Source organism: Neodiprion lecontei, chromosome 5 (assembly GCF_021901455.1).
Source record: "Neodiprion lecontei isolate iyNeoLeco1 chromosome 5, iyNeoLeco1.1, whole genome shotgun sequence".
Lineage (NCBI taxonomy): Eukaryota > Metazoa > Arthropoda > Insecta > Hymenoptera > Diprionidae > Neodiprion > Neodiprion lecontei.
The window spans coordinates 33,276,398-33,295,489 of NC_060264.1; the positions used below are offsets into that span (position 1 = coordinate 33,276,398).

At 39.0% G+C, this 19,092-nt stretch overlaps 1 protein-coding gene across 8 annotated transcripts in view; it reads right to left on the reverse strand.

Moving 5' to 3' along the window:
- Positions 1 to 19,092, reverse strand: part of LOC107227598 (forkhead box protein P1) — a 215,469-nt gene that overhangs the window by 3,830 nt on the left and 192,547 nt on the right. For 6 of the 8 annotated variants that reach the window (XM_046739554.1, XM_046739553.1, XM_046739558.1 and 3 more), the window contains 11 exons: positions 15,459 to 15,708; positions 12,655 to 12,759; positions 12,388 to 12,562; positions 11,748 to 11,934; positions 10,666 to 10,981; positions 9,817 to 9,861; positions 9,048 to 9,124; positions 8,821 to 8,922; positions 6,363 to 6,493; positions 410 to 485; positions 13 to 125 (listed from right to left, as the gene is read on the reverse strand). In XM_046739554.1, coding sequence (XP_046595510.1) covers positions 13 to 125; positions 410 to 485; positions 6,363 to 6,493; positions 8,821 to 8,922; positions 9,048 to 9,124; positions 9,817 to 9,861; positions 10,666 to 10,981; positions 11,748 to 11,934; positions 12,388 to 12,562; positions 12,655 to 12,759; positions 15,459 to 15,708 — 1,577 coding nt within the window. The remainder of the gene's footprint in view (positions 1 to 12; positions 126 to 409; positions 486 to 6,362; positions 6,494 to 8,820; positions 8,923 to 9,047; positions 9,125 to 9,816; positions 9,862 to 10,665; positions 10,982 to 11,747; positions 11,935 to 12,387; positions 12,563 to 12,654; positions 12,760 to 15,458; positions 15,709 to 19,092) is intronic. The other 2 variants (XM_046739555.1, XM_046739556.1) reach the window with 2 other exon arrangements.

The window sequence follows — 19,092 nt, forward strand, 5'->3', positions numbered from 1 at the left end:
TCGAGGACTTACATCAAATCGTTGTGGGCTAGAAGATGGTCCTTGTCAGGACTTGTTGCCGTCGATGTGCACATGGAGTTGTTCAAGAAACCCATGTTCGACTCACCAAGCGCAGCCTGGAAATACTCAAATTGCATTAGATTATTAGTCATTATTGGTAGATCGATCGATGCGAATTATTATAGTTTCCGACTTAAGCCGCGGAGAATGAAGATGACTCGTGTGAGTAACGATAACAAACTAGTACAAATCAATCGTTATCTTCGCAGAGTTATAAGATGCCAAAAATAAAAAGAACCAATCTTTCGGATGTCTGATTTGCTTTCGATTAATTTTTTTTTTTATTTTTATTTTTTCTCCCTGTATCACACATACTTCGCGCGTTCGGCGTCGTTTTTTAGGTAGTTACCTGGAGATTGGCGTTGAGTGCGTCGCCGTACATTGTCGGACTGTGAATTAGAGTTGGACTTTTCGACGGGACACCCCTGAAGATTGGATAAAAAATTTATTGGTTAAAAACAGGTCGAAGAAAGTTGTTTCTTTTTGCCTTTTTGCCTTTTTTTTTCTTTTTTTTCTTTTTTTTTTTTTTTACACGCAACAAATTTTTGCCAACAGTAAAACCTGAAAGTTGATTAGTAACCGCTCAAATGAACATATATACAAATGGATTTAATCGTCAGAGCGTTATCGCTGTTTAATTATATGTATATGTAATATATTATAGAGTGGAAGAGAAGAAAGAGATATACAAATATATGTGTATAGAATAACATATAGATATATACATAAAGAGAGAGAGAGAGAGAGAGAGAATGAGAGAGAAAGAGAGAAAGATTTAAATAGGTACGTATAAAAACATCTAAAAGATGGTACGGAAAAAGAGAATTTGAAAAAGATTTTCAAAAAGTATTTACCTACCGTTATAACGTTATACACCATACATCGTATAATACGTATAAGTCGGTATGTCGGACATATTCACTTACACGTGTATGCGTATATAAGTTACGAACAGATGACGGATATCAACGAATTGGCGGAAATTGAGCGAGATTAGATGAAAAAATTCTTAAACATACAGCGCTACCCGTTTCAAATTCCCAACGTAAAGAGACTCTGTTCTTTTTTTTAGGGAAAAAAATTGTTCCTAATACAATTTTCACATTTTTTTTTTTACCTAGATAACCGATGAAGATGAATTTTCGTTTGAAACGGGTTTCGTTATTTATAAATGGCCGTGGGTTACCTCGACTTACCGTTCCACGCTTTTCGTTCGTTTGTCACTGATCTCACATCCACTGGGTGGGTATCAAAGTTCAGGAAAGGATCGTCTGAGAGTGCGAGAGAAACGCGATTACCAGCAACATTGGATAATATGAAGGTTGCGAGTAAGAACGTGGATCTCGTTGATATGTACGATTCGTCGCGCATGCATTGAGTGAAAATAATTGAGGATAAAAATATTTTCCCCTTGGCCATTTATGAAACAACTTTTACACCACGGAACTACTGTTATTATAACGATAAGATGTTGAGAAAATTGATAAAGAGAAATAGGACGGAAGAAAGAGTGAGAGAGAGAGAGAGAGAGAGATATTTAAAAATGCATGCAATAGTACGTAGTAAATATATAAATAGAAATATATGAATATATATATATTTTAAGGAGAAAGAGAAAAATAGAGTTGGAAAAATAGTTAGTAAAAGACGATGAGAATGTCCGAAATATATGTATATATATATATATATATAATCTTATGATTATTTAAATCTATAATTTTAATTATAGTGCGTGAGAAGAGGAAAGAAATACAAAAAAAAAAAAAAAAAAAAAAAACCAGACGAATTATCAATGAATAATTAATACTATAAGTATATAATGGTCAATGCGTAATGATTATATACCTGTCTCTTGATATCTGATCGATCAAATCGCATTCTCGCGAGTTCTGGATCGCCCGTCACACTTAGGGACTGCACGCGTACTACACTTATATACGTTATCACATGCATGCGCAGTTAAGCAGCTTTTTTCAAGCATCCATTCGCCAAATAATACTCGTGTGTATACCCTGTCCCACATACAAACGCAATAAACGCATCGCAGCTTTACAAACTTAAAACGAAACGCAAGATCTGCACAAAAAAAAACAAAAAAAAAAAATTAAAATAATCCAAATTGGCGACGGATCTACAGAAGTCACGAAAATCAGGATAATCCTTCAAGTGTTTTAAAAACTAAGGAACAATTTTTGAACAACTATTGTCGCAGAATTTTCATATCGTATGTATAAGTAATTGAACTGAACATGGATCTGAAAATTGATGTAAATTTGTATTATTCTTTTTATTTTTCATACATCGATTGAAATTTGACTAGTGATGTAATAAAAACGAAAAATATCTATGCAACATCGGCAACCTTATGAAAGCTCGAAGCGCCCAAACTTTCGTTTGAAATAAATTGAACTAATGTTTGTAGAATAATAACTCCCCATGCAGGAACTGGTTGAGGGGTGAATGGCAAAGCTTTCGAAAAAACTGCGGAGCAGTGTTGTGGTCGGATAGTTTTTTTTTTTTTTTTTTATTTGTCGAGATACACAAGCGTGCAGAGACTGAGGACGAATAGACGAGGAATGGGGAAACTAACGAGGGGAAGCTACTGCCAAATATACTGGATAACGATTGCGGTTCTGATGTTACATCTACTCTAACTGAAATAATACGAAGCGGGATCAAGTGAACAATACTGTAGACAACGGACGGCTAACTCGGGGGTGGGTATAAAAAGAAGGGCATCGACAAGCACGATGATGCAGGTATACTAACTGGGACTAATTACTTGTCAAAAGGGCCGCCACCTTGTACCTCCCAACTATTCACAGCAATTCGTCTCTCACCCGGAGATGTTGCAACGACTTTACTCAATTCTTGAGTGGCCTATATTTATATATATATATATTTTTTTCTTTTTGTTCGTTTATTTTTTCACTCAAAATCATCATCGTGATCACGTTTACCGGACTGATTCACCGTTGGAAATAATCTCCAAGACGAAACGAACGGAATTAGGCAACGAATAAACTATTCGAATGTGCAAAAGCTTGGATAATTACTATGCGGTTTTATAATCGGTTGAAATACAGTTTTAAATGACGGTGTGATTATTTGAATAAGGCTAACCGTTGTTCTGTGTCTGTGATACTTTCCGTCGCGTGAGTAAAAAAGAAAAATGTTGAGACCGATATTTCTTTTAATTCACAGACATCTGGAGCGAATCTTTAATCGTGTTACAAAAATCAACCAACCTCCGAAGTGTGATGTGAAATATTTTTTTTTTTTTAAACTTGTGTATTTTTCATCTCACGAATAACGCGACCTCCGTAACGTACGTTGTACCATTTCCAACAGTTTATCTACGGTAACTTCTGTCAACAAAAATTTCCCAGCAATAGCGTAAAAAGGGAAGTGACAGCGAGTGAGTGAGAAATAGAAAGAGAGAAAGGATCGGGATACCAAGGCTTCGATTTTAGACGTTTAGTAATCTTGAGTTTAAACTGATCGTTAGACGCAATTCGCGGATCACGGACGTACGAAGAATAGCGAACCAAAGTATTCGAATCCGAACTTTACCGGGGTGAAAAGCTGTTGCGATGTGAACACGAGGGAAGGTGCGGCCTCTTTGCGTGAACAACGACTAAGCGATTCGCGGTCCGGTTTAATGTTACTTTTTTTTTTTTTTTTTTTGTCTATACATTAAGCAAAATTTCTCATCAATTTCTTTGTCATTGATTAACCAATTCATTTCTGACCAATAATTTGTTCGTTTTTTGTTGTTTTGCTGTATTTTATTTTAATTTATTTGATTTTATTTTTTTTTCTTTTCCAAAATTTTCTCAACTGCAATTCCTGATTCAAACCGGAGGTACGTATTTCGATAATGCCAGCCATCAGCAGCAGCGCGCAGAATTCTAAAAAGTGGTGGTGCTTACTGTGCGGAGAGGTGGGGTGGAGTGGGTGATGGGGTTGGGTCATATTTCCTGGGGCGGCCGCGGGACAGATGCCGCCGCTTTACGAACTCGGCGTCGTCCACCATCCAGAATGACCCAAAGTCGTCTTCATACCGCACAAAACACTTGTGCAATGATAGATTGGTGCGGATCGCGTTCTGTATACACAGACAAGACCACCAAGAAATAGAGAAAAGAGAGTAAAAAGACAGTTTTTTTTTTTTTTTTTTTTTTTTTTTTTCGTTGTTTTCCGATTGGATTTCTCTGTTTTCTGCCGTTTTTCTTTCTGTTTTTCATAATTTTTTCTTTTCATTTGACTTTTTTTTTTTTTTTTTTCATTCTTGCCTCAGCTAAGCTGAAGCAACTCTCGGCAAACTGAATATACGTGTGTATATATGTGTATATCTATGAGATATTTTTATAAAAATATGTTGCAGAGAAAAAATGGCAAATTATATTGATACAAGAAAGGCGAATTCTTGTTGTTGGTTTTTTTTCTTTCTATAGTGCGTTCGTCGAAGAAAAATGTAAGAAAAAACTCCAAAAACAATTTGGTAATTTAACATATTCATCGATGCGTATGTTGGCTTGTATAATGCAGTATAGTCACAAGTATGTATGTAGTATACAGTATTAAGAAAGGGGGTGGGGGGGAAAACTGTACGGTAGTCACTCTCGTTCTACCTGACGCAGGATAATCTCGCTCCTTACTCTCGAATCAGCTCCGCTACCCAGCAATTTGTAACATGGGCCTCTGCTCACGAGATGCTTCGGTTAGTTGCTGCTGCAAAGCCCTCATGCTTGTTAAGCACACCTCTACCCCACGCCTCACACATCACGCACTCTCTAATACACGTATTATTATCACAGTAGTATTTATGTATGTATATATGTATAGTATATTCGCCTAGAAGTACACGTATCTTCGTATCAGGTGACGAACAAAAAAGATACGCGTACAAATCGGCACGCCACATCCGTATGCAGATGATGATTCGATTCGCTATTTTTCGAGTCATTCGTAAACGTATTTAGAATAACACAGGTACACGTGCGATTTAGTTACTCGGGATTGCATTGTTGAATATGAAAAATCGTTTATTCGAAATATGGCTCGAGTCGTGGGTCGAAAACTTGACTCATTCGCGCGTTGGCGCCAAGTCAATATGGCCGCGGTCAACCCGCTTGCGATTTTGTTTCGGCGGTAAGATTATTTCCAGCATTCATCTGATATCAGAATTTATTTCACGCTGAACAAAATAATGGCAAGAATGTTTTAGTCGTGACTTGACCGACGACAAATGCCCGATAACCGAAAACGGAGCTTTCGAAATTCGGTCGTAGCTGTGTACATGCGTTTTCTATGGTTCACTTGTGGTAAAGAAAAATATAAAATATTAGAAATGGTCGATTATCTCACCACGACTCTGTATACGGATACGGTGCATGTATACTGCATAGATATATCGATATCAAAGATGATTCAAGAGACAACGCAACCCATAACATTATGTATATGTATAACATTGACACGCCACGCAAGCAACAATCGCACACAGCACGAAATATGATATAATAAGACGCGACGCGTTGTCACATGTTTTCGACTAATCATCGACAATTTTTATAAGCAACGCATAGACATGGAAATTTTGAGCTGATAGGAGGTTAGGTTCGAAAAATTGTAGTGAAATACTTTGTCGCGATAATTGGTCGTTGAAAACGTGACACCGACAAACACAACACAAGCGACATGATAATTACGATAAATATTATATATGTACGAATAATATTATATATAGTATATATATATATATTCATAAAAAAAAATATATATATATATATATGATAATGATAATATAAGTATATGTATATGAAAAAGTAGAGAATATAAAAAGTATGTATAGTAGTTTCAAAAAAGACACGAGGATGTTTAAAGAGTATGAATATATATGACAGCATATATAGATATATGTAGATATACATATAAATATGAGAGGAGAGATATGTAAAAATACTAGGTATATTATATCTATATATAAGAGGTGAATATTAAAGATGAGGTAAAGAAGCAGCGTATAAAAAGAGTATATAAATATTATAATAGGATAAAAAAGTGTCTATATATATATATAAAAATATTTTCATATACACAGACGTCCAATTGTAACCATATATATGTAATTGCAGCACGTATAACGTTATACCTGTACGTATAACGTAGTGCAATTGATATATGTACACCGATGAACGCATGTGCATACACAGATTGAGAAATGGTAAACAGAGAGATTATTAAATATGTAATGTAATATATAAAATGAGAGACGCGCGTTGTTCGGGGGAACGTACCCAGTCGTGCTGCAAGCGCGCTGCGGACGTCTCTTGTAAAACTCCACTTCGTCCACCGTCCAAACAGCCCCTTTCACGTTTTCGACTCGCATGAAACATTTGTGGAGAGACAGGTTGTGTCGCACTGCGTTCTATACAAAATAATAAACACATACTAAATAAGCAACGCAAAAACCAACGAAGCATAACTCAACGATGGATAGGTATGGTGGGGGTTTGGTGTTGGTAAGTAAGATATCTATCATTTTTTGTCGCGCCCGATTGCGCTGACTGGATCTTTTTTTTTGTACGAGCAATAACGTCAATAATAATAATAATAATGGAAAAAGATAAATAATAAAAATCATAAGAACCAATTAAATCAGAAAATCAATTCAACAACCAGCTATTAAATCAGGGTAATTGTACGGGAAATGATAGTGAATAATTCAACACAACAATCGTAATATATATAAGTCGGGAACACTGCGGAATTATGTAATACAAGTATAATGTAAATATTATACAGGATATCCGTTGATCAACTTCATACTTCAAAGAGTACATATCCGAGACAACTGCACAAGGTGCGACTTTGACGGTTTATTTGAGAAACATCACGTGCGCACGGTATAAGAGTGATTTCTCAGCTTTTGGATTTTCCACAATGGATAAAATTGTACCCAAACTGTTCCAGCCATGATTTAGTTTGACGTCAAATAGCGCACGAAAACTGGGAAGCAATACGAAGATTGTTACAGCCTGAATAAAATCCGAAGCGGGTCAACGGCGGCCATATTGAAGTGGTGAGATGACTTCTGCGCAGCAAGTTAGAAAACTGTCTTTTGATATTTGAATAATTCACTCGCATGCGTACGAAAATGCGTACGATTATCTGGTCTTTCAATATTCAACCACCGATTGCTTCACGGAATTTTAATTTGAAATTGATTAACGGACAGGTATGTATGCCTAAAAACGTATTCAGAAACAGACACATGACGAACAAGCACACACGCATATACATATTATATAAAATAACACAGGAGTGTATGCATTTGTATATACATACATATATTTATATGTATATGCGTGTTGATTGCATTCCTCGACTCTGAATATGATATCTATATAAATATAAATATAAATATGCACAGCTAAAATTCTAGGCAACTAGGGGTAACAACACACATTCATGCCACGACGGATTACGTCGTATTAAAGAAAAACGACGTAGTTATTCCCAAACAGTTTTCCGTCTCAGATTTTCAGCTCGCTCCTGCAGCCCGAACAACGATCAACCGTTGACAATCACCGGATTTCTTCTTCTCAATCTTCTCGGTAGTTCTTTCTTCTTATTCTTCTACCTCATATCGTTGATACCTAAACGCTTTTTTTCCTTCTTGAATAGTTGTTGATTGATTTTTTTATTTTTTTTTGTGTCGTATTTAGTCTTTTGTTTTGTTTTTCATTTTGAACATAGAACCATGCGAGGCAAAGCTTTGGCAATACATACGTTTATCACATACGTACGTTTATCACATACACACGCACACACACACACGTCACGCTGCACGCACATACACGCGCATACATGTATAGATGTATTATATATCATCATTCGTTAAACAATTAAAACGATATTAGTTTCATTCCCACCGGTTATACATTCTAAATAAGTTAATTTGCCCTTTATTGCGCTTTTCACTTTATTTTGATTAATATACGTAAATTTGGGACTTTAAGAAACATTTTCGCATTCTCGCCGGTTGCGGCAATCCTCGAGGGTTTAAATAAAATGCTTGGAATGAATACCGCGACCGTATAAATGAATTTTCCACGCACAACGGGACCTGAACCCCCCTCCCGCCATGGAAAAAATATCGTAGAAACATGAGTAATTTTCCATCATTGAAGTGGACTGAGAAAGAAAGCGGGAGCAAAGAAACCCGAGTACAACGAGATGGAAGCGCGAATTTACAAATCACAAACCACAAAAAAAAAAAAAGAAACCATACAAATTGCACGGAGCTGAAATTTAATTTCACCAAAATAAGTTTCTCGAATATGAGAATGAGGACAACGTTCAATGTGATTTCGAAAAACCCATAAAATCGGGTGTTCACGAATTTGTCTGTGTATATTTGAGTAATAAGTCACAAATCAAAGAACTCGTAGAAATAATATGGCTTCTCGATGATTGAAATCTCAATGTGTCACGATTTTTAGGTTAGATTATTATCACGAAAACTGATTAGCGAATTAATTGCCCTGCTTAAATCGGATGAAAAATAATTTTCAACGCATAGATTGTCATTATTATTTTTATCTATATCGAAGGATGCTACGAATACTTTAATATTATTTGTTCGAACCCTTGTACGAAATTTTCTCAAATTATTTTCTTTTTGATTTTTTTTTGTCATTTTTTTTTGTCATTTTTTTGTCATTTTCGTTTTTTGATTCATGAAAAGTATACCTTCCACGTTGCCGCGTTGCGCCTGAAGTAGCAGAACGTATTTTGGAACCAGTTGTAGATCTCGTTGAGCGTCAACTGCTTGTCCGGCGATTCGATTATCGACTATAACAAGAGAGGACAACGAAACACAAAATAAAATGATAAGAAATAAAAATTTTTAGCCACAGTTTGACACTTTTGAAAAATGCATTAGACTCAATGTGCTCGTGCAATGTCGACTCACTTACCTGACGAATGAGAGAAGCGTAAGTGAAGGGTGGCCTGACGTCGGCGTTTTTGTAAAACTCCCGGTTGCGCTGAATTTCTGAAAATCAACGATAACGCAATTGAGGAAATTGTAAATAACGAAAGAAAATCAAACACTCGGAATCGAACCTACGAATTGAATAACGTGGAAACAATGTAATAATCAGAATCTTGATGAGAATTACACGTTTATTCATACGACTATATCAACGTATACGGGAACAATCTTTTGAAACCTGAAAATCAACCGCGCATGCGCGAGTTTTATCGGCTGTTCGCGCAGGCTGGCCAACCCGAGTTTCAGCTGTCAAACTGCTTCTGCCGGCGATGTAGTTGATACGAATTTTCGAGGTTAGAATCTCAAATAATTGAGGCAGTGACTCGAAAGGGTTTGGGAAGCGTTCGTTGTTGGGTCGGAAAGTTCATTCTTCAAAGAACGGTCGGAATTTAATGCTTATGCTCTTTTAAAATTCAAACGTACACATTTCGCGTACGTTGGCCTGCCTGCATCGCAGAGAAAAATATCGCTGCGGGAAGATTTCGCCGACCAATGAGATTGAATTATTTGGCGCATGCGCGGTTGACTTTTAAGTGTCAGGAAATTGTCCCGGTATATGTTATGTACAGGGACCAACGATTTTCAGGATTTTTCGATTTCCGTATACTGGTAAAAGGTACACAGAGGATCAATGTCATATTTAGATTATTCTAGGGTTCTTTTTGGAAAGAAGATGGTGGTGGTGACAGTACCTTGTTGAACGTCTAGGCCAGCGCGCTCCAGCATGTAGGGCAGCCCTACACGATGGGGAGGGCGGGCAGCACAAGTAGTAAAGAAATAACATAACCATTGATGAACGTTATCACTAATCAATAACAAACAATAACTATCTGCGAAACGAACACTTATCGCAAAATCCATGTTCAAAATTGGTCAATTAATTTTCAGTTATAAGTTTCAGACAAATGAAAGTGGCGTTCAAATTTCTTTGGGAAGTGAGCATACCTGTAGACTAATTAATTATGTTTAGGTTATTATTGATTACAAAGGTTGGTGAGTTAAAAATCGACACCCTTTTCTATAATTTTGTTAGCAGACAGCCGAACACCGAGTATTTATCAAATTGTTATACTTGTAAGCAGCGAGGATCTCTTCGACAGTACAAAAATGTAGAATACTAGAATTACAAAAAAAAGCTAAGACGTCAATACCTGGTTTTAAAATATTTCGAAACAGTAGAAAATCTGTTCGATTCTTTAGATTTCGATAATAACACCGATCGACACGAATTTTGAGTCTGGGTCTTATTTATCAACGTAAAAAAGACGAAAAAAAATCAATCGTTCCTAGTAATAAATAAAGGTTGTGGTTATTATTCGATGTATAGGATCGAAATTTATTCATCTCAATAAAAGCCGTGTAATTTGACAAATACCCAATGTGCGACCACTCCGTGACGACAATATTAATAAGAATCTGTTTTTGGTTAACCAACGTTCCTAAGGAAGACCCGAATTAATTTTGCCGAGGAAGAAAGTGAAGTAGTCTAGGTAAAAACTGCGAAGTCAAAGACGGTTAAACGGAGAATCAATTAATCTTACCACCGGCCAAGGATAGCGCAGACTTGTCGCTGATCCTCCTGCGGATTGGTCCGGCCATCGACGGCATACTGGGCATGCTAGGCATGCTCCCTGGCATGTTGGGCATCGGTGGCATACCTGGCATTGTCGACATGTTCGGCAGGGGTGGCATCGAGGCTGGCCCACCTGAAGAGGGATGTTGACTGCTGGCCGGCGATCTGACGGCGGAAACGAGTGCCGACATCGATACCGGCGAGACCTGGGACACCCCGAAATTAGGGGGCGGTTGGCTCATCAACGCCGAGGACAAATTAAGTTTCGGTAAACTCGAGCCAGTCTGAAAAAAGGCGACGAACATGTTACAGGTACTGGTGAATTCTAGCTATTTGGCGTTTCCCGGCTAAGGCCCGACTAGATCCTGACTAGCGTTCCTATCGGGACCCAGACGGGGTCCACAAATTTGTCCAAACCAATCTTCCCTGGTCCGAAAAAAGAACATGTCCACGATAAACGGTGCCTGGAGTATTTTTCTCTACTTAGATTTTTCCGGTAAGATGTCAGGGAACTCTGCAGATTTGGATCAGAAAGTCGGACAGAAGCTGCAAGGGATTACAATCAAGTTCTTTTGCGGTAGTAATCCTATGACTATATATAAGTAAATTAGCACCAACGGAGTTGAAATGTCTCGCAGCAGTCTTGGCTGAAAAGGGATGTAAAATGTAAAAAAGGAAAGAGATCACTGAGGGGAGTGAGTAGATTGAAAAGATTTTTCCTCGAAGGGTGTTGCAGATGCAGAGGGATTACACGCTAAAGATATTCGAGTCGGGAATCTTACCTGCACAGGCCGGGATGTATTAAGAGAGTTAAACCGATATTGATATTCCGGGACTGCCCAAGTTGTTAGGGGTTTTAATTAAGGTGATATAAATCCGGCCCGATATGAATTATTAATATCAACTCCATGCATAAATTAGCAGGATTCTCAAAGCTTCGGCATCAGCCGAAACGGCGAACGAAACGACGGCGTTTCGGGTCGCCAAAAACTTTTACGGAATCACGAACAACGCCAATTTACCTCCACCATTACCCTCTCTCTCACTTACCGATGATTCCGAGGACTTGGGGGGTTCGGGTGACGCCATCTGCTTAGCCACATGCAAATGGTGCATCATCGCCGTAAGTCTGTCCCGCTCCTTCTGCAGCTGGATTTCAAGCTGGGAAACAACCTGCATCTGAACTCTCGCTTGGGCCGTCGATCTGTCGTCCAATGTGTGCTCGGTGTTTAGGTGTCTGGAATTGGCACAAGGTTGTTTCGATTACGAAAACACAGACGGAACACCGGACCATAAGACGATAAGAATGCGCCTGGGAGCGGCCATCTCTAACGGTTTTTTGAAAGGCGAATGGCGAGATTAGATTGAAGGAAGACGGAGGAAGTGGTCGAATCTCTTGAATATTGATGAGACGTAGGCAATTAGCGTTTTCCCTCATTCCTTGCCCCCCCTTTTTTTATTTTCAACCAACGGTTTGTACCGATACAGGAAATCGTGGGGACACGATCGAGGAGAGACTTTCCATTTTTTTTTTCTTTCATTTCTCACTTTCTCCATATCAAATATTTCCCAATTTTCCATCGCAACCAAACCCGATCTCTTCCCAATTCCGCATAAAATACGAAAATTTCAGGGAAACTCCGTACGCATACCTATGTATTGTGTGAAAATATTATTCTGCAAGACTTACTTAAGGAATGCCTGATAATCTTCACAGATCACTTCACAGCCTGGCCATTTGCATACCCCATGACCGTAGAGCGGATGAGCTTTCTCGTTGCTTGACGCGTCTAACGGCTTTTCGTCGAGAGAGGACGTGCCGTTCATTTCCGACCGGCGACCGGAGACGATTGAATTTAACAACCCTACAGACAGATACACGACGTTGCAGTCAAGAGAAGAAACGGTTCTACGACCCATCCTCGACGATTCTTCCGTCACACGTATCACGACTTACCGTTCAGACCTCCCCCGGATTTGTGCGGATTCGAATTCTGGTGAACTTCCGTTCCGTCGGACGGCTCATTTTTCCAAACTGTCATACCGTCACCGGGCTGTAGACCTGAATTTTCAAATTCTCTCATTCACCTCGAGGTAAAGCTTAAGCGAAATATTGTTGATCGTTCTACTCTTGTGCCAAGATCGCGTCTCCTTATGTGTAAATTAGGGTGGTCCTTACTCAGGGTGTTGACGAATTTTTTCCGTTCCACACCTCAGATCAACATTGAATAATTTAAAAAACAATTGACTAATTTTTTCAAATTTTTACCCAAGTCAAAATTTCTCCCATGTTATTTCGATGAGAAACTTCGATCACAATGCGGACTGTCTTGGAGTTGAAGTAAGAATCTGAGAAAATTAGACAATTGTTTTCGAAATATTTGAAATTGATTCGGGGGGTGGGGTGGAAAAAATTCATCAACACCTTAGATAAGAACCGTCCTAATGTACGTAAATTCGTGGTAGGATCGAGACGAGGATTTATTGCAGAAAAATTACCATAATTTCAAATCTATCAATCTATCCCGTATCTTCGATATTTTCAATTATTCGAGTTCAAATTAAGAACTGTAGATTTATTTTTACCTAAAATCAGTGTCTTATTTTCAACACTGAATAGCAGGTCTTAAACTGTATCGAAAAACCCGAATAGTTTTTTTTTTCCTTTCACTCATCATGCCATGAGCGATCGATCCTCGCAATCGATTATACCTGAACAAAGCTCCATCAAGCATATTGTAAAGTCACGTGAATTCAGCTTGTATTATATTGTGAAAGAAAAAAAGTATGTTGCTTGTTATGCACATTTTAATCTGAAGCGAACGTGTGAATGTTATTATATGTGCTTTGGAAGAGATCTTCTTTGGTTATCTGTATATATGTATATATATATATATATATATATATACGTATAGTCCATTATATACATATACACATATATACATATCACGTGTGAATCAAACCTGCGCATAACAATAATAATAATCTCAAGGTTTCAGTTGATGAGGAGGCGTTCAGGGGTGAAAACGGAAGTGCAAGGGAAACCCCAATGATATCGGGGTTAATTGACGGGGTTGGAATATAATAAAGGGGACGGGCAAGTTTGCTTCACACGTGAACTTCGTATGGAAAATTATAGGTAGATTAGTTTCGTTTCACTTCTCAAGTCTCAAGTTTCTATTTCTTTTTTGGCTGTTCTACAGTGCTCGACACGACGAAATTTTTGCATTTCTCTTCAAAGTGTGAAATAATGTGATACAGCGAATGATTGAATGTCGTTGAAACGAAATCAAGGAGAAAAAAAAAAGAAAGAAAAATGACCCGAACGAAACGATCAGAAAAGAAGAGAGAGAGAAAAAAAAAAAAAAAAATTGCAAGCTCGTTGTAATTTCAACGTACATACGAAAAATTGATCGATTGTCAGATATCGTTCGTTGATTTATTTATTGCGGATGATTTTTACAGTGAAATATATTTTGCCCGTGGTTAAGGGGAAACTTTGTGTGAAAAAGATGGGGTGGGGTAGGGGTGGGGGTGGGGGGGGGATAAGGTTTGGAATTAATCGCGCGTTCCTTCGAATCTTGAAAGCGAAAGTTGCTCACTGGTGAGAAACGTGGTGGGAATCGGGTAGGAAATGATGCCTCCAACACCAACCTACCTTAGATACGTGACTGCGCATTGTTCTTCACATGAGATCATCTTCGGTAGTTTACTCTTAGCGGTACGTCTTACTATAAACAAAATAAAATTGTTTAACGTATTTGTCACGTGTCTCGGATTCATTACGACGGCTATGATTTCTGCCGGGACTTACGCAGTCGCGGAGCATCGTCGATATGTATAATTTGACATCGCGCCGTGAAAGACGGGAGCGAGTCGGAAAGAAAGAGAGAGAGAAAGAAAGATAGGCGGTAATGCGAAATTGAAAATATTTTCCCGTTCCTACAACCGCCGTTGCGAACAAAATATTATATGCGCGACAAAAAAAAGAAAAAGAAAGTTGTACCAAACTTTGTTTGCTCATACAATTTTCATATTATTCCTCTCTCTCTCTCTCTCTCTCTCTCTCTCTCTCTCTCTCTCTCTCTCTCCTTCTTCTCTGAACATTGCCTGGATCGACAACAAGGCTCAGCCACACTTGAGATAAACAAATACGCGGAATTGTGCATGAGACAGATGGATATCGCACTTTGCACGGGTTTGCAAATATTGAAGAAAAACACACCGCAGAGAAAGAAGGAGAGAGTGTGTGTGTGAGAGATAAAGAGAGAGAGAGAGAGAGAGAGACAGAGCCGTATACAATAATGGTGTATCAGTTATTGTACGTGCTCGCATAATTAACAAACTAATCGCGATACCGGATCGTGACGTGTGAGTCGCGTATTAGTGCGTCGTTTCAAAGTACAATTTATATTCTTCAACGGCAACATACATACACCTCTACTCGAGTGCAATAACATTATTGTTAACCGTAGATGTACGCGATATGGCAGCAGCAGCAGCAACAACAACAACAACAACAACAACAACAACAACAATGATGATGACGATGACAGTGATAACAAAAGAGAGGAAGAGAAGAAAAGGAAGAGAGAGAAAAAACAAAGAAACGAAAAAAAAAACAAAAAAAAATAAATAAATAAATTGAAAAGAAACGACAAAATTTATCCAACAAACAAAAACTTGGCACCGCAGCATCGCGGTTATCGGATAATTCATCATGTAATATTTTCTTCACAACTCAACGCCGGAGTCACTCACCCGACGAGTGATTGTGACCCTGAAGACCAAGACCCTGCTGCAGTAGGTACTGTCGCTGGGTAATCTGGAGCTGCTGTATTAGCTGTTGCTGCTGTAACGCGAGCTGCTGAAGAGGTGCCGACGCCTTCTTCTTGTCCGCCGTCTGCAGTAGGTGAGTTTGTTGTATTAAATTGAGTTGCAGCTGCTCTTGAAGCTGCTGCATAGCTTGTTCCAACTGCTTCCTACCCAATTCGGCTAGCTGCTGTTGATGCTGAAACGTGGAAATGGATTATCATTACCGTCGGGAATCGTTCATCGGACGAATATGCATACGTACATGGTCTTACGTTCGAATTCACACAGCGGAATATCTTGTGAACGGCGCGTTTTTGAAAGATGAGAAAAAACAAAAATGTTTGAAATAAAAATTTTATCATGCATTATCGTACCATTCTTTCTGTGGATTGCTTTTTTAAACGAAAATCTGTCTTTTTTGTTTTACAGATTTCGATCCCGCAGAAAAAAGAAAGAAAAAAAAAAATAGAAAACTTTTATTTCAACCATTTTTCTTTACGACACAAGATTTTCAAGATTTTTCAAAATCAATAATAAATGTACTTTGTGAAACGTTAAATTAAGATAAAAAGTTATTTCAATACATTATATAAGAGCCGGTGTTTGAACAAGAAGACTCAATAGGACTCGTTTCTTGGTTTCATTGTCAGTCGTTGATTAGAATAAAATTCGGCGTATATCATTATCCGTGGATCTAGTATCTCGGTGATCATCATGATCTTACGACGCGTCGCGTTACCGTCTAAAAAGTGTCAGTTACGCAGAAACGTAGGGTGTTGTTAATATTTCAAGGTATGGGGGGGGGGGATGAAAATAAACTGAGCGTGTGCTCAGAAAAGGGTGCAGCGTAGAGGGATAAAGAAAGAGAGAGAAAGAGAGCGAGAGAGAAAGAGGAAAATAGGGGATGGAAACGGGGCGAACGAAGCTTTCCTCCGGTTCACCCTTCCTTCACCCTCCGCGGAAGGTTGCGCGACAAATAATTAAAAATCAGATCAATAGTGTAACACTCACCCTAGCTACGGTTTGAGAAAAATGGTGATGGTGGTGGTGATTCCAGCAGATTTCAGGATACTACGTTATAACGAACGGTGGCGTTTCAAAAAAACATGGATAATAAATTGTTGCGAGGTTCGTTCGTTCTTTACTCCTGATGCAGCACGGAGCGATTCCTTTTTCCTGTTTTCTAATTTTTTTTTTTTACCAATATACCTCTACTTGTTCCGATCTCGAAAAACGAACAAGTCCTTCCCCCACCCCACCCGCCCTCCTCCCTCCCTCCTCTCTGTTCGCTAATTTAAACGTGGTTATATAAAACAACATCTCCACTACAATTATAATCTGGCTGGGTAATCATTATAAATGAAATTTCTTTCACTGGATTAATTGTTATCGCAGTTGTTATATACAGCTTGTACAATTTACGCATACTTTCGTTTCTCTTTATTTTTGTTTTTGTTTTGTTGATGCGGCGACGTGATAAACGGTCGTTCCGTTGCTACCAAGGATCGCGAATTATAATTCACATATATACATATATACCAAGAATGCTGGAATAATATGAAGAATAAGAAAAGTTCGGCTAAAATATCCTCGGGCGTGTAACCGATGGGTAAAAACGGGGGGTGGGGGCTTGAGTCGCGGGGGAGGGAAAAAAAGCAGGGTGAGTTCGGTCTCCAGGCAATTAACTATCGCCATCAGCCACTCACCCTCCCCCCCCCCCCCTCTCTCACTCTCTCTCTCTGTCAGCTTGTTTGTCTTTGGTGTTCGCCGTCACGAATGCCGTGGTCCCCACCCTGCTGCCCGTTTCCTTCCAGGCAATGAGATGCCCCCAACCCCCGGTCCCTTTTAATCCAACGCAATTTTTTATTTATCAGTGTATTTTTCAACGCCGGCACGCTGTTGTTAGATAAATGTGCCTGTTTTGCAAACAGCTGTTTACCGGTAGACGTGAATATACGTACGTAAAACCCATACGGTTCTTCCGTACAACAGATACTTTTTTTCTTCAGTACTTATGCAATTGTATATTACACCTCGTGACGTTCGTTCCGCCGGTCGTATGTGTACTAAAAAAAAAAAAAATGTATTCCTTTTCTTTCATTTTTCTGCCATCCGCTTTTTAAAGAGCATAGAGAATTAACCAAGCTTCGTAGGTGGAAGAGGATTATCTCCGCGGGGTAACAAGCTTCGGTAATAATTTGGTGGAAAGGACGTTTCACTTCCGCCGATTCGGTGACCGTCTGACCTTTCCGCAGATCCCCGTTACTCGGTGTAATAATATCGCGGCTCGGGGTGTCTAGATATCTAAGGATCACGGCCAGGGCGCAGTGAGTTAAATAAACATTGAAAGCTTCCAGAAAATACATCGTTTATAGGGTATATGTACAATTTTAGGATACTTTAGCACCGCGTGTGGACCATCAATTGATCCATTTGTGGCCATATAAATTACATAGAAATGAAAGCATGGCGACAAATTCCACGGAACAAAGTTTGATTTCCAAGCCCTCGGGTGGTCGAAAATTCCATTGATATTAACTGTAGAAGATATTCCTGCGGTTTGGATTTGATTGGATAGATTTTTAGTAAAAAATAAAAAAAAAAATAATAATTAAAACACTGTAACATGGCTGTAGGTGGAAGGTCAAAGATGGCGATCACCACACGTTAACATTCGTAACAACAAAGACCGACTCTATGATTTTTAAAACTGGAGTCTATAGATTTAGAAAAGAAAATAGTTTGCTATAACATCGCAACGATTGGTGATATAATATGGTAAAAGCTCCTGTTCGGGATTCCAGGGCATCAAAACCACCCTTTCCTCAACCCACGTACGTGTTATTTTTATTCAAACTTCACTGTTTTTCCTTCACCAGGAGCCGCCAAACGGGGTTGGCGTGGCGGACCTTTCTTCTTTCGCACGAGGTCAGGGTATTCGGTGTGCGCGGGGGATGAAGAGAAAAGGCTGTTGAGCACACGGGGAAAGCATTTCGTTCCGTTGATACGCGAATATCGTTATGATAACAATACAGAAGGGACTGCCTGTTTGCTCAGGCCCAGAATCAACCCTCTTTCCGCACCTCTCACACCCTGCTCTCCTCTCACCGCCTCGTTCCTCAGTCGAATAGTGTCGATGCGTCTGTCCGGCTAACTGGACTCCCCTTATTTCACCCTGGATCCGACGAAACAAGAGAGAGAGAGAGAGCCGTCTCGCACCGCTATTAACAACGCGATGTGCATCCACCGTGGAAACAAAAAGTGATGTAGATGTATAAATTTTGTTCTTTCGCCATGCGTAGTAGGCCAGATGTGCCCCGATCGAACGAAACGTTTTAGGGTAGATGGAAGGCACGTGGTTTTTTACTAAAGTGATTTTTACACCCCCTCCTTACTTCGGACAAACAACGCGAATTGTGTATTCTGACGGGGTCTTAAGTAATGTTCGGTTTAATTAACTTTTCATCAAGGCAGTGGTGGTACTTTGTTGTTTTATTTTTCTTTCCCCCGTCTTCTTTTGCTTCTTCTGTTTTTTATTCGTCGATGTCCCGGGCGCCAACTTCAGACCGTCGCCACTTAC